Source organism: Gopherus evgoodei, chromosome 3 (assembly GCF_007399415.2).
Source record: "Gopherus evgoodei ecotype Sinaloan lineage chromosome 3, rGopEvg1_v1.p, whole genome shotgun sequence".
Lineage (NCBI taxonomy): Eukaryota > Metazoa > Chordata > Testudines > Testudinidae > Gopherus > Gopherus evgoodei.
Window position 1 is genome coordinate 224,131,917 of NC_044324.1, and position 16,859 is coordinate 224,148,775.

At 42.2% G+C, this 16,859-nt stretch overlaps 1 protein-coding gene across 1 annotated transcript in view; it reads right to left on the reverse strand.

Moving 5' to 3' along the window:
• HNRNPLL (heterogeneous nuclear ribonucleoprotein L like) overlaps nucleotides 1-16,859 on the reverse strand; it is a 45,678-nt gene that overhangs the window by 10,239 nt on the left and 18,580 nt on the right. Inside the window, exons 3-7 of the mRNA XM_030558259.1 lie at nucleotides 15,875-16,112; nucleotides 12,743-12,828; nucleotides 10,321-10,417; nucleotides 10,163-10,235; nucleotides 6,323-6,394 (exon numbers count right to left, since the gene is read on the reverse strand). Coding sequence (XP_030414119.1) covers nucleotides 6,323-6,394; nucleotides 10,163-10,235; nucleotides 10,321-10,417; nucleotides 12,743-12,828; nucleotides 15,875-16,112 — 566 coding nt within the window. The remainder of the gene's footprint in view (nucleotides 1-6,322; nucleotides 6,395-10,162; nucleotides 10,236-10,320; nucleotides 10,418-12,742; nucleotides 12,829-15,874; nucleotides 16,113-16,859) is intronic.

Sequence of the window (16,859 nt, forward strand, 5' to 3'; positions counted from 1 at the left end):
ATGGTCTAGACAGTACTTGGTCCTGCCATGAGGGCAAGGGACTGGACTCGATGACCTCTCGAGGTCCCTTCCAGTCCTAGAGTCTATCAATCTATGATAAAATTTTCTGGATGCAGGCACAACAGCCCACCACAAACTGCAGCATCAGAACCATAATAGGTAGTTTCCCTCTACCACTACTGACCCATTTAACACACCTCTCCCAACACAGCACACACAAAATCCCCACAAGAAAAGGTTAAGTTCTCTTAAATAAGCTGTCTGGCCAATTTAGTAGTCTACTGGCAGAGCATCATGCAGGGCACTCAATTTTTTTTTTGGGGGGGCGGGGGGGATGTGGAACACAGGGAAAGAGTGTCTTTCTTCAAACAGTTCTCCAACTAACTTATAAGCAACATGCATATTTAAGGCTCTACATTAATACAAATAAAGGCCGCCTTGTTTTTCACTATGGGTAAAACCTCATTTTTCATGAAGCAATGTGACAAATTTCACAGTGAGCTAAACTGCATAAATCAATGTTTTAATGGTCACATTTTACTGAACTAACACAAAACACTTATAAAAAGATGCTTGAAGTATTTCAGTGAATCATTTTAATTCACATTTTAGCTGGTAGGGACTTTAACAACAGTGTTTCCTTTAGGGTGCTAGGGAGGTCTCCATTCCTCTGAGGCCTGGTCTACACTACAAAGTGAGGCTGACGGAAGACAGCTTATATCAATCTAGTTGTGCATGTGTCTATGCTTAAATTTATCTCCCACTTATGTAGGGACCCCATTAGGGTGATACACCTCCTTGAGCAGAGGTGAGCTGTGGTTGATGTACCGAGGTCAATGTAGTATGAGTGTAGACACTGTTACCTAGGTTAACCCCAACTGTCCTCTAGCAGCTGTCCTGCAATGTCCAACACTGACCACTCTGGTCATAATTCTGAACTGCATTGCCCAGGCATCCTGGAGACCAGAAGCTCTCCCCACCCCCTTTGAAGCCCTGCAAATTCCTGATTGTCCAGGCACACTTAGCTGCTCTCCACTGTTGTGTGCAACTGCCTAGCTGACCATGCTGGCTCCAGGCTCGAGGCACCTGGCTAGAATACACAAGAGATATTAGATCTTTTGGGTCTGTGATGAGAAGCTGTGCAGCCACAGCTACAGACCACAGAAATGTGGACATCTATAAACAGGTTGCCTAGGGATTCCAAGAGAAGGGATATGACACAGGTTGGCAGCAGTACTGCATGAAAGTAAAGGAACTGAGACAGGCATACCAGAAGGCCAGGGAGACCAACAGTTGATCGGTGTCGAGCCGCAGACCTGCCACTTTTACAGAGAGCTGGATACCAACCATACTTCGTGGAGACCCCACTAACACCCCATAGACCACTGTGGATACATGTGAGGAGCCTGAATCACAGCCAAGACAAGGAGGTAGCAGAGGGTGGGGACATGCGACTGGTGGGTTCAGCTATGCTGCAAGCCAGGACCTGTTTGGGACTCCACTGCAGTCCAGTCAGTCCTGGCAGTTGAGCATGGATGACCTTGATTCAAGGGATGGAATCTCGGGTAAGTGTGTAAATGTATTTCCCACTACACTGATGTACTTACGGCATCCTCCAACCCGACACAACTACTGACTTTTCATTAAACCTACTTGTACTAGAAAAGGTAGCATTACAAAAGGCAAAGTTGGTATCTGCTTTTCATTCCCCTGCACAGTTAGGTTGGGGGGAGGTAGACAGTTGAGGAGATGTCATGTGGAACAGTTTACGCACACAGGGATGGCCCTTGAATCCTCCTGACAGATCTCGATGAAACTTTCATGGAGGTACTCTGTGATCCTCTCCCAAAGGGTTCTAGGGATAGCAGCCTTATTTATTCCTCTGCAGTAGGATACTTCCCTGCATCTGTTGGGGACAACTTTGGCAGGCACAGTTGCAGTAACAGGCTAGCAGCATATGGGCAATGCTTGGGGACCCAAGCAGCAGCTACGCTCTCTGTTCCTTTGTCGCCCTCAGGAGTGAGATATCAGCGAAAACCTCCACTGCCTGTGGAAACGGTGCCACTCCCATGGCCCTATATTCAGTTTCCTGCAACTGAGCAAGTCCCTCATTTCCCTTGCCCCTGGAAGGCCTTACACACCAGGGCTGGGGCACAGAGTGGTGCCACGCACAAGCATTCTGAATCAAATGTCAATCAGCATATCTTGTTTAAAACTTCAGGGGAGTAAGGGAAGGGAGTTCTGAATCTTAACTTTCACTTTCCATTGTGACTATACTGACAATGACCTTTGTGCATTTAAAGTCTGTAGCTTCTGCCTTGCAGCCTTAAGGGGTTCCCCCTTCACATCTGAGGAATGCCTGAGCCAGATAAGGAGGAAAAAGATGAGGACTTGGGATGACATATTCAGTAAGATCCTACAAGCCAGTGCTGCATCAGACAGTGAGCAGAGGGCCTGGCAGGTGAATGCTGCAGTCTGTAGAGAGATGGAAAGAGCAGGCAGGAGGAAGGCCCAGGAGTCCAAGCAGGAAAAGGACAGGGAGATGCCCCAAGACGTAATGGGGCTTCTCTGTCAGCAAAACACAGATGCTGCAGACTCTTGTGGACCTACAGGTTCAACAATCATGGGTTCACTTCCCTTTGCAGTCCATGGAGAACTCCATTACAGCACCTCACTGTACACGTGCCTCCCCTGCCCCCTCCAGCATTCCACATGGAATCAGAGGCCACATCCTTACCTCTTACCACTCCATACCAGGGGACATTAAAGACAACCACAGCTTCTCATTTACTGACATGGGAGAGCCTCGGTTTCTGCACTTTTAACTAAAATAGACATGAATGTTTTCCCCTTCTTAAGCTCTGTTCTATGAATTTATGACTTTTTAAAATGTATTTGCTTTTAACTTGCACAGAATTTCTTTTGCAGTATTTTCATTACTATGTACAATTCTAGTGTTTGGAAAACAATTCCTCTTGACTACCTCACACACATGCTCCAGAATAGCTGGTTGTATTGAAAGCACCCATGGTTACTGTAGTGTGAGACAACTCAGAGGCTCAGTGACAAACAGTGTAATAATCACAAATGTATAGCAAACGCCACAAAATTAATAGGTGCATTGACAGCGTTATATTCATAGAGGTACACCAGATACCACACAATTCCTAAACGGCTCCAAAACAGAAGGGGCAGGCAGATCACAGTACATCAAAACACATTACTGTGGTTTGCTGTTAAAGTGCTCTTTCAAAGCCTCCCTACCTGTACATCTCTGCATTGAGCTCTTCTAATAGCCCTTGTGTCTAGCTATTCAAACTCAGCAGACAGCTGCTCCACCTCTGCCCTCCACCCCAGGAGCAGCTTTTCCCCCTTTGCCTCACAGATATTATGCAGGACACACCAGGCAGTTATGACACTGGGATATTTTTCTCAGAGAGCCAATCTTGTGAGTAAGCAATGCCAGTGTTCCTTCAGTCTACCAAAGGCACATTCAACTGTCATTCTGCACCTGCTGAGCTGGTAGTTGAATCTTTCTTTGGTGCTGTTAAAGTGGCCGGTGTTCAGCTTCATGAGCCAAGTGAGGAACTGGTAGGCGGGTTTCCCAGGATTGTTAATGGCATTTCAATATTGGCAATGGTAATCTGCCAGTCAGGAAAGAATGTCCGTGACATTGCTTTCTGAACAGTCCTGTGTTCTTAAAGATGTGTGTCATGCACCTTCCCTTACCAGCCAACACTGTCATCAGTGGAACGTCTCCAGTGAACGTCTCCAGTAATGCTTGCAAAACCACACAGAAATGGACTTCTTTATTGATGTACTCTGTAGCAGGGTAGACTGGGGCCAAAACCGGGATGTCTATGCCTTCTGTCACTCCAGTGCAGTTTGGGACCCAGTTGGTGCAAATCCACCCGCTATATGTGGCACATTGCCAAGAGCTGCAGACTTGCATAGCAGAAGACAATTAAGGGCCCTGCAGACTTCCCTGACAATGGCCCCCACAGTGGATTTTTCAACTTCAGAATGATTTCCCACTGACTGGTATCAATCTAACATTGTAAGTTTCCACAGTCCAATTGCCACTTGCTTCTCCACTGTCAGCACAGCTCTCATGGTGGTATCCTTGTGCTGGAGGGGCTGGGGCAGTCTCAGCACACAGATCTAGGAATACGGCTTTTGCGCATTCAAAAGGTCTGCAGCCACTGCTCAGCATCCCAAACCTGCATTAAGATGTGATCCCACCAGTCAGTGTTTTTTTCCTGGGCCCAGAAGTGGCACTCCATTATCTGCAGCTGCTCCATGAACTGGTTCTTGCTAGCTATGTCTCACGGCAACTTGTCCTCTGTGAAATTGTCCTGTTCCCTGCTGATTCAGTTCCTTCTTGTGACTCTGCAAATAGCAGAGAATTGTGCATCCTGTGCTTGCAGTGCTCATGACAAAGTGCTGCACTGTGCAGGCTCCATGCTTCTGTCAGAGATGGAGGAAGTGGAAGGCCACACAGATTTATGGGAATTTTTAAGAAGGGGTGAAAAATCAGGGACATAGATGACATCATGACAAAGTTGCATGCTGGAAAGTTGACCCCTTGCTCCCATTCACGCCTGCTACCTTGTTTCTGCCCCACCATGCATTGCCAGAAGTTCCCAAAGTCAGTGTGCTGGAGATGGCGAGCTGCACAATGGGATACCAACTCACGGTGCATTGCACTGTGCAATGCCACAAGCACTCCTAATAAGTGCAGTGCCAACGCAAGGATCCAAGCTTGCATGCACACAAGTGATATACTAGGGTGGCTTTATAAACGTTCGTAGTGCAGATATGGCCTAAGTCTGAACAGTTTAGTTTTCCCTCAGGCAGGAGATCTGATACAAGGAGCCTACCCTGCAGTCTGGCCCACTGAGAGCAGCAACCAGAGGAGCAAAATGTTCAAAAATCACATATGAACTTAGCAGAAAGAGGACTGTGTTTTCCAAGGATGGGAAAATTTTCTTTGAGAGGAGAAAGGGGACTCAGCTAAATTGGGTGGGCATGTTTGTGTCTCTTCTTTTCTCACCCTAACAGAGAAGAGCAAATGGAAGTAATGGGAATTCAAGGCTTGAAGTGGGAGAAAATAAGTTAGAAAGTTAACATGTATTATACTGTACAAGACATCTGCATAAGAGAAACAGACAAAACGCACTGACTTCTGGGGATTATGACCACCAAAAAAATAAACAAACACTTAACTTGCATGTGAAACTTACGTAACATTTCAGAAATCCTATCAAGATTTCTGCCTTCAGACCACTAAAGATGATGCAGATGGACTGCATATGTTGAGGTACAGAATACTAGATGCCCTAATAGAACTGAGGTCACTTGCTGACTGAACTTTGTAACAGCGATGGCAATAATTCCAAAGCTCTTCCCCCCAGCTATTAATGATATACTACCAACTGCAGACAAACAATGACAAGATGGCTAATTAGAAGGGAAATAAAAACTGCAACTAGTAGCTTTGAATGCAAATCTCAAAAAGCTCCAAAGATTTCCCTGAAACTATGTCAGGTAACAAACACTGTACATAGGTATCAGTTATTAAGTTGTACTGTGCTGTCTAGAAAAAAAAATCTTGGTGCAGATATTTATTCCCTTGTCACCGTCTAGTGTGGTGGCAACTTACAGAGGATATTGTCCAAGGGGAAAAATTTGAACTGTGAAGCAAAAAGAAGGGTTACGGGGGCAAAACACTACAGGTTTCATCATATCACAAGCAGCATGAATAGACATTGGCACCTGTGCAACAGCAATACTGACAAACTGCAGAAGCTGAGAGAAGTCTAAAATTATGTAGATCATACTTCAGTGCCAGTGGTTCTCACACTGTGGGTCAGGACCTCCTTTGAAAGGGGTCGCCAGGGCTGGCTTAGACTTGTTGGGGGCCTGGGACTGAAGCCCAAATCCCACTGCCCAGGGCCCGAAGCCAAAGACCGAGGGCTTCAGCCTTGGGCGGCAGGGTCAGCTTACAGGCCCCTGCCTGGGGCTGAAACCCTTGAGCTTCAGCTTTGTCCCCCACGCCCCCGCCCAGAGTGGTGGGGCTCAGGCTCCCCCCGCCCCAGGGCAATAGGGCTTGGACAGGCTCAGGCTTTGGCCCCAGACCTAGGGCAACAGGGGTTGGGCAGCTCAGACTTTGGTCCCCCCTCTGGGGGTCGTGAAGTAATTTTTGTTGTCGGAAGGGGGTCACGGTGCCATGAAGTTTGAGAACCCTGTAACCTATAAATACCTAATTCCACCACACAAAAAACTAGAAGCCATGAACCACCTGTCACTCCATGCAACTTACCATAGCCATCATGTCTAAATGATGAAGGGTGTTCTCCCAGAATGGCTTGCCTCTGGCGGCCCTTCCCTCTGTCTAATATACAGGAAAAAAGCAGTTTTAACAAACAGACAAGTACAAGTAATTCTCAAATTAAGATATTAGTTTCATCTAATACAGGGAAAAAAGTAATTTGACTCATGGTTAACTTAAAAAATTACCCATTCAAATAAGTTTTTAAACACAAGCTGTCGTCAGAGGACACCAATATTAAGAGGTTGTCTGCATAACAAATTTCACTTAAGTTGAGATTTTTTTTGGCAAAGAGAAGGTACAGACACTTTAAATTTATGGGAATACTTGAAATTTTTCCTAAAGCAACATCACACAATACTACAGGAAACATTTTAGAGTAGGATTTACCTATGCATGTCTTAAAACAAGTTTTAAATACAGTACTTTTGAAAGACAGTACCTGAATCCTACTATTAGCTTCAACAGCAACACATTTTCAAAGTGGGCTTCTTTCAAGAAGTTTCAGCATAAGCCAACAACAACCTGTATTACATGGTTTCACAATCAGTAAACAGAGAGCATTACATATGTGTACACTATATTTACATGAACACCTAGTGGGAGTGCTGAAAGGGTTGTACATTACTGCATTATTCATGCTGCATCACAGGTTATATTTTAATTGCTGTAAAATGTCAGAATAATGCACTTCAACAATGGACAGTCCTTTGAGCAAACCTGTTTTATATAACAATCTAAAGTTAAGCAAGGGGTCAACATTACTGGATGGAAGCAGTGCGCCACTTTCAAAAGGGTCATTTCTAATTAGTGACTGCTGCGTACTGAAAAAATGTGAACTCCCAAGTACTCTTTTGGTAAGCAGCAGTTAATTTTAAAGAATATTTCTCACTGTGTTTTGTTAATAAACCACTTCTTTAAGTGTCATATTCAAAGATGTGGTAAAATGTTTACGTTTGCTGTAATTATCATTCTATTTAAATATGACTGAATGATGGAAATTGACTCTCCAAGCCCACTACAATTAGTGTTTTCCCCAAGTAATTTGAACTGCTGAGCTTAACCTCTATGACAGCATACAGTGGGAGATGAGAAATTGTGTGATTCCCACCTAAGATGTTGAGGATAGGTTCCTAGCTAGATGATTACCTTGTCAATAAAAATCAAGAGAGGATGAGGAATGCTCCCACACAGCTCTTTGGCCTATAGAAAGCCCCTTTCAGAGAGCAGAGATGAAAATTTAGGTGTAAGATCCCAGCCTGTGGTTCTATTCTCTTGGACCTATGCAGATTAACTGGTACAGTGGCTAGCTGTTAAAGAGTTATATCTTTAATAGAGGGAATGTCTGTGAAGCACTGGTCTCATAGTAAATGGCAAACGTGAAAGGGGTCAGTCCCCTGGCCAGAAGGAAAAGACATCTCTCCTCAACCAGTCACTTGCTGACAGGATATATGCAATCCAAGAATATATTCCCCTCATATCTGAAGGTATTCCTTAGAGAAGCTGAAATGAAAGAAGCTAGCTTTGAAATAATAGTTTAGGTCTTCTGAGAATTTCAGAAGAGACTGGGGGTACCTCAGCCTACAAGGGAACCAAGAAATAAATGCTATGTCTCGTGAGAACTTTTATTGCTGTGGAGTACATAGTGGCAAGCCAAGCCTCAGAATGAAGCTCTGTGGGGATAAGATCTTGTTTGCTGAAGCTAGAATCTTGCAGTTTGGGCACATCAAGTTCAAAGATCATGTAGCACCATCAGAACTTCAGGAAGAGGAATGGCCTGAAGAGTGCATGTGGAACAGTTGGCATGTTACATGAAGTATGGAGAGGAAGTGCTGGGATAATTGCCAGGATTACTTTATCAAAATTGCTGGTTATGGGCTGTAACTGCTCTATATGCCTGCTTCACTGGATAAAAACTGGCTCAGGGAGGTAGAGTTCACCTATTTGTGTACTGTCCTATATATTACTTTCTGGACCAAGGGATGTGTGCAACAGAAAGAGAAAAACAACACTACAAAGAGACAGCTGGATAGTACAGATCTAAGTCCCTTTCCTCTTACATGGTATGAAGGGATGTAGTGTCAATATGTAGATGACAAAGACAGTCAAGAAAATGAACTAAAAAAAAGAAAATAAAAAGAAAAAAGGAGTGAGAAACAGATCTGTGCATTTTTTAGACCAGAGTTATGCTGGTGAGAAGCTTCTCATCTCCCACTGCTTCATTTGCTGGAGAAGCCCCTGGTCCATACAGTCATATCTGTTTGTAACATAATTACATGAAATAAAGGTTGCCAAATTTGAGTCTAGATGCCATAAAAGCAGTTGTAATATAAATTGCAATGTTTAAGAAACTGACAATCCACTTAATCTTTCAGGTTTTTTCACTAGTGCAGTTTCTTTGCTGTCAGTTTCTAAACATTTTTCTCAATTTTAATTTTCTTTAATATTTCCTGACTACTTGAGTGAGTTTCTGAATTATGGTTCAAATATTGAAATTCTATCATCAACCAATACTGTAGCTCCCTTGTTAACCTTTTACAAGAACTTCATTTTGAAAATCCAAAACCTGCGTTTTTAATTATACAACAGTTTTACAAGCCAAACCACTACTGATAACACCCAACATTTCTACAAAAATGTAAGTTTGAGAGTGCATCTCAGAGAGAAGTCAAAGCCCCTGCTTTCATATTTAAGACTTTGAAGATACTCTACCTTGGTTAGACATGTTATGTTTCCACCTCCATGTTATGCACTCCTAGATTTCTAAAGATTACATTATAGAAAAACTATTATTGTATACAAGTCACTGAACAGTTACAAAAAGAGAATACTTTAAATACTTTACAGAAGTCAGGCTACACAGCAATTTGTCTTTTACATTTTTAGTTCACTATAAAGCGGTAAGCTCTGACTAGTTTTCACAGTTAAGAACCTAAGAGACATGTTACACATGCACATCTCCTTGCTTCAAATACTTAAATTTAATATACCTGAGGAAGCTTGTTTAATATTGTATTATTAATCCCAGTTAACTACAGATAAATCCTTCAGTTTACTTACTATGAGACAATTTACACTGGAAAGACTGACTGAAGTTGTCTTAAATACAGCAAGGAATAAAATAAGAGTATTACAACAATGTAGATGAGATCAACAAGAAATTTGGGATTTACCATTTTATGGAGGTTCTTAAATGTTGCAATTGTAATTAGGGAAATAAGACCAATATACATAAAAAACTTGAACAGAATGGGTACAGTCTATCATGGTATTCATCCCATGCAAATCTGAAGTACTTTAAGTGTCCTCCTTTAAAAACTTGTGGTGGTGGTGCATGTAGTATGCAGACAAGGTGAACTGCAAGTCTGAGTTTTTTCAGAGGGCTTTTTGCTGATGCCGATGTAGTGCATGATGAAGTGTAGAGTCAGCCTGCTGGAGTCCTCTATCCTTCTTAATGCCTTGTCCAACATAGGGGGAAAAGTCCTTTCCATAGAGAAGCAGTGTGCAAGTTTGTAGTTTGTAAGGAATAGTCTGTATCAGTTTCCTCTCCTCCAAAGAGTGAGAGCTGCTTGGAGAAATGCAAGTCCTTGTACTGCGAACATGCTTGCATGTGTGGGCTCCTTGTTGAACTAAATAGCTCATTGTACACCAGTAGGGGGCACTAATGTTCAATGTTATTTTTTTCCTCGATTACGGGTTGGCCTTTGCAAGACAGCCTTCATCAGCAACGCCTTGTTTGAAATGACTATTGCATTACACAAGCTAACCATGTATAAAGTAGTGTCATTAGCATAGTCAAACACTTACAGCTATAACATATAAAAAACCTACCTCGTCTGCCCAGATACGGTTTAGTGTAGTCCCAACTATCATTGTCGTTTCTAATGACATTAAGTCGAGTTGGCTGTTAAAATTTAAACACAGGGGGTAAGTCTTGAACTTATGCAATTCATCAGTAAAATAGTTAATAGAGAAGATCTGAGCATTACCCTTGCATATTCAATTTTTAGTGTACAGCATCCTGCATATATATCTGCTCCATTGAGTGCTGCTTTAGCCTTCTGAGCACAGAGAACTGATTCAAATGTAAATCTTGTTAAGGATTTTTTTGTTTTTAAATGAAGATGTGTTTTTCCCCCTCCAAAATAATGAGGCAATCCAAGACATTTTAAAGCAACCTACAGTTACTTTGTTAGGAATAAATGAGAGATCTAAACAGACACACTTGTTTAAAACTGCTGAAAAGCACTGGCAATTCAAGTTCTCAGATGCACCCTGAGCCACATGGTACCTGCCTTTGAAGAGTATGCAGCCCAGGTTGAGCAGTTTCATGAATTAAGAATAGATTCATTATGCTTACAGTCTATGCAGGTTCAGTGAAAGTCTCAGTTTATTCACACAGGTCTCTCCATGCTGAGAGCGTATCCAACTTCTAAATGGTGGACACCCTACAGCTCAGAGTAAAAATGGAAGTGGCCACTTCATCTGATATTCTAAGACAGGGGTGGGCAAATTTTTGGCCTGAAAGCCACATCTGGATGGGGAAATTGCATACAGGGCCATGAACGTAGGGCTGAGGCAGGGGGTTGGGGTGCAGGAGGGAATGTGGTGTGCAGGAGAGGCTCAGGGCAAAGGGTTGGGATGCAGGAAGGGGGTGAGGTGCAGGAGGGGGCACAGGGCAGGGGGTGGAGTGCAGGAGGGGTGCGGCAGGGAGCTCAGGGCACAGGGGTGGGGGCTCAGGGCACAGGGTGCAAGAGGGGTTTGGAGTGCAGGCTCTGGCCCAGTGTCACTTACCTGGAGCGGCTCCGGAGTGGCAGCAGGGCTAAGGCAAGCTCCCTGCTGCCCTGGCCCTGCACTGCTTCCCGAAGCAGCAGGCATCCTGGGATGCGGGGGGCAGAGGGCTCTGGGTGCTGCCCTTGCCTGCGGGTACCTCCCCCGAAGCTCCCATTGGCTGCGGTTCCCCGTTCCTGGCCAATGGGAGCTGCAGGGGGCCTGCAAGCGAGCAGCGTGCGGAGCCCTCTGTCCCACCTTCCCCTTCCCAGGGGCTGTGGTGCCAACTGCTTCTGGGAGTGGTGCAGGGCTTACAATCCTGCAGGCTGGATCCAAAGCCTCAATGGACCGGATATGGCCCATGGGCCGTAGTTTGCCCACCTCTATTCTAAGAGCTTGTATTCATGAACATTAATTTATGGCAAGCTAAGGTTGAATCTACCCTGCCACACATCAACTGTCCCTTGTGGATCCTGCTTATGCACCTTAACAGTTTGTTAACGCATGTCAGCAGGGTTCACACAGACAAGCAGTCTGTGACAGGCTACTGCAGGGTAGATTCACAACCCAGCTTGCTGCAAACTAAATGGTTGTGTAGGCAAGCCTAAAACTTAAGGCTTACTACACACTAAATCAGAGTATATGGATGTAGCATGTTACTGACAAATATTGCGAATGACTGTGCCATGGGAATCAAGGACAAGGTTCAAACTAAACCCTTGAACAAGGCGGCTGGAGTTGGTATCTCCTCTTAGTACTACTAAAACCAGACCTGGAAGGTTGGGTCTGGACAAACGTGAACTCGATCACCCTAGCATGGAAGGAACTGAGGATATAAAAAGGGAAAGATTTGAGTAGTCTGTCCCTTTCAAAAAAAATTCTACCACTGAATCAGGGAAAAGAAGTTTAAAAGACTTCTTGTGTTTGGATTTTAGTTAAACATTGTGTTTGTAGATGAACATACAAGAGACCCCAAAGGGACATTTTTGACAACAGACACTATATTTGTGGCCTGAGATTAAAGAGAAATTTGCTTTAACTTCATTGCCCAGTGGTAGAGAAGACAGCCTGCAAGACAAGTGTCCCTTCAATATGCTAGGCTCAATACATGGGGGAGAAATTCATATTCTTTACATATTTTGAGATTTTTAGTTCTCTGGAGACTAGCATAAGAACATACAAAATGCCTGCAGAGATCTAGAGGATGGCTTATGTTAGGGTGTCGCCTCCCTCCTTGATCCCTGTATTCAGTGGTCGGCTGTGCCAGACGGCCTAAATTCAGCAGCACCCAGCACAACAGACCATACAATTTGCAGCATCTTTTTAATGGGGAAAAACCATGAAACTGACTTTACACAATGTGCTCCCAAATGCACAAAAATGATTAGCCTGTAACATTCATCTTAGGAGTTACTTTTAGCACAAAATATAAAAACAAATGAACAAATATGTGATTTAAAAGTGGCAATATATTGGTGCAGATTTATCTGCTGCATACACTGGAAATGACAAAGCATCTCGAATCTAATAATTCTCAAATTTGTAGAGCTCAAGACTAATCTAAAATCTTATTGATATATGCATGCTTAAGTCTCATCTGCAGCTGAGAACATACAAATATGAGTATTAATAAAAGGATATTCAACCATTGCTTGTATTCCATTTCTCTTGAATATAACAATACGTTGCACTTTCCCAACAGGGTTGCACACAGTATACAAGACATCCTATAAATGAAGAAGAAAAGCTATTTTAGAGAGACATTTCAAGTTTGACATTTTTATGAAGATTCACAAGTGTTTTACAGGACTTCAAGGTATATTGCATGTGTTCGTGGAGTAAATTTCACCATATCTGCATTTAAAGCTCAAAGAAGGATAAATCCAGTTATTTATCAAATTATAGCTACTTTATACGTATATTAAGAAATGTTAACCTTAAAAGATGATGATTTTTCCTTATGTTGCTGTATCACAATCAAGAACAGTCAACTCCCTCAAAGGAAGATTGTCTGTTTTCAATTTCTAAAATACATAACCTCTTAACCAGGGGTTCTCAAACTGGGGATTGTGAACCCACAGGGGGTCACGAGGTTATTACGTGTAGGTCATGAGCTGTCGGTCTCACACCCACATTAAATTAAATTAAGATTAAATTAAATTAAAAATCCCTGTTTTTAATTTATAAGGGGGAGGGGGTGTCGCACTCAGAGGCATGCTGTGTGAAAGGGATCACCAATACAGTTTAAGACTCACTAAAGGAAGCATTCACACAAGTATTAGGCTTCACTCCAGGATATAGCTCAGGCCACAAAAGGAGAACTCCTTTCTCTCTATGCCGGGGTGAGCAAACTGCGGCCTACAATTTCATCTCAGTCTGACTTTCTAATACCTCCTAATGGAGATTCAGACATCAGTTTAAACTCAACATGGCTAACACTGAGCTCCTAATTCCACTCACAAATGCCCTCCCCACTCCCTCCTTTCTCAATCACTGTGGACACCACCACTATCCCGGCCTTCCCCTCAGGCCTATAACCTGTGCCTCATGTTCAACACAGACTTCCCTCTAGGTCCTCACATCCAGCCTGTGTCTCATTCATGCCAGTTCTTTATGCATTTCATCTCTAAAATAAGGCCTTACTTATCCATTCACACAGCTAAAACTCTCATCTCGACTTCCATCTCTCTGGCCTTGACAAATGAAACCTAGCCCTTTCAGAATACTGCTGCAAAGGTTTTCCTAGCCATTGTTTTGATTGTGCCATCCCTCCACTGGCTCCTTCTTCCCTATCACATCAAACAAACTGCTTTGCCTTTACTTTCAACGCCCTTTACAGTCTATCCCTACCACTTTATCATCTCTCATTTGCTGTCAAGATGTCAACTTCCATTACTGATCAGCCCCTCTTGTTAAATTTTCAAACAAGCACCTTTATGCTTTCTCCCATGCTGCCCCAAACATCCAGGAGGAGCTCCCTACAAAGGCAAAATTAACTCATTATCCTCCTTCAAAACTCTCCTCTGATGTGATGCCCATAAAAAACTTGACCATGGCTAGGCTGTTCGTGTGCTGAGTCCTCTGCCCATCATGCTGATTAATACAGAGTCACTGTTTCCTTGTACTCCCCTCTCTGTAGTCTCTTGTTTTATACTTGGATCGTAAGCTCTTGGGTCATGGACCATATTTTTGTTCTGTTTGTACAGCACGTAGCACAATGGGTCTGGGGTCCTGGTCCATGAATAGGGTTCCTAGGCACTATGATAATACTGATAATAAATTTATTCACTCAAATCGAAGTATTTGCAGGTGGCGCGCCTGTCCTTTCACTGAATGCAGAGAAAGTCTCTGACTGCAAAAATTATGTTTTTGTAGTGCTAGAGCATATGGCATTCAAAGTTTAATTCATAATTTATAAAAGCCCCATTTTCAGCCCCAACCTTTGATAGTAGTGATGAATGATGAAAAGGACTTGAATTTCATCTCCAGAAAGTGGAAAGATACAAATAAGAGGGTGTCTTGTATTTCCACTACTCTTTGCATGAGAAGTTGTACCCAGGCCAGTGCAATATGCAACGTGTCAAAATATCAAAAAGTAAAGAGGGATGTTTTATGCAATGACAAATTGTGACATCATAAAACCCAGACAATCTATTGCCTTGGTTTCTAACGAAGTGATGGCTAGAAAATAAGCCAGTTAAATAGTGAGATAACACACATGGTCAAGACTCCAGGTTCTCATGCCCTGTAATGGGAATAAAGAGAAAGTGTGATTTTTTTTAGAATACACCTGAATATAAATGTCTGATGTGTGTCCAAGTAGTTGTAACTTTTAAATTAAGTTTTAGTAATCATCGATGGATCACTCGATGATTGCTTCTGAAGCACCTGGCATTGGCCGCTCTCAGAAGACAGGATACTGGGCTAGGTGGACCATTGATCTGACCCAGTGTAGCCATTCTTATGATTTTAGTAGACTGTCTGCTAGGGTTAAGTGTAGAGCTGACAATACAGAAGTCTTCAAAGATATTGCGTAATAGCTGTGCTCATCCTATCTTGCTTCAGAGGTGTTATGCAATCTCTGAAGGGTTCAGTGGTCAGGATTTTGAAATATTATAAGTTGCTACATACTTTCTGAAAGACATTCCAAACGTATTGCTATAGGAAGGGGAATGCCATTCAGCTTTTAAGCCGTTAAGAATATTTGTGATTGAGAGAGTTCTGCTGGACTATTCTCTGCTCATAATAACTTGCTCTGATAGAATATTAATAGTTGTCTTAAGCAAATATTACTAAAAATGTACTATGTGCTTAGAATATATTAAATGTTAGCAAGTTTTATGAGCACACAAGCAAGAAGCAGCTAGTTTTAGGGGACAAGGGCAAGGTTAACAATGAAAAAAATCAATTAAAAAGGCGTGCCAAATACTCCTGACTCCATTTAGTCAAACCTGTAAATCAGATTGTTTTACTTTCTGCGAGCATAAACAATGTTTTGGATATATAGCACAGGGTCTTATAAACTGTACCTTCATACAAATGGATGCATGCTGAATACTAGTTGCATCTCTGGAGAAGTCTGATATGTACATACTTCACTTGAATTCACTGTTGTAACAAAAAATACACCAAAACTGACTGCATATTAAACAGCTTAAATGGATACCCATAATTCTTCTGATTCATGTAAATACATTACATAATTATAACAATAAAGAGTACACACTGGAAGTGAAATTGAAAGGTTTTTAAAATTTTTTTAAAGAAACATACCACTGTAATTGGGTAGAGAGGATTTTGAATTGATAATAGGAGAACTTTGTTTCCACCTGATGGATCATCTGTGTTCCCTGGCCGAGTGATCCTTTTGCTTGTAGAATAGTTGAAAAAAGCTTGTTGTCCAGCAATATACACTGGCTCATCTGCGGCAAATGTCACACACTTCTTGGCACTTTCTATGTTTTCAAATTCCACCAAAGCCTGGCGTTTAAATGGCATCATCATGACATAGCTGGTCAGTAGAAAAAAACAGAGTAAGTTCTCCTGATAGGCTTTTTCTTAAGATTGCTTGTCATAAATGGAACAACGTTAATTTTTTTTTTTAATTCCCTAGTATAAGACATCTGGTCTCCCTTCATAAGTTAGTAAGTTTCATTCCATTTCCTAAATCGAGTCATGTGACTATAAAGTACATTTGTACAAAAAAGTTAAACAATTTATCAGTAAGTTAGATAAGCAACAAGTAGTGTTTTCAGAATATAAAGAGTTAAATATTAGTCTACTAAAGCTTGTAATGTTCACAACTAGCTGATATGAATAATATATACTAGCCCTGCTAGAACTGTAACTAGCTGAAGATTTTATTTCCAATAAAAATGTTTTTAAAAATTGTAGCTAGTAAAAGGTCACGGATGATCAAGTGAAAATAGCAAAGAGAGATCACACTTTGACACAGTATCAGAGTGCAAGAAACCTACAACTCTAGCATAACTATTCTTATAGTTAACTATTGAAAGTCTGACTGCAGACATGCAGCGTTGCATGTACAACAACAAGACTTTATTTGATTAGCCATCTTGTGTATAGAAAGTACAATGCCTGCAGTTAGAGACATTGCCAAGAAGTTCAGTATTCCTGTGCTACCGACTTAATTATTGATAAAAATGGCCATTTTGAGATTAGGGATCCCACTGCAAATCTAGCAGATCATTTAGCTTTTTTCTCAAAGCTCTTTTACCACCAAAGCTCCCAACCTGCC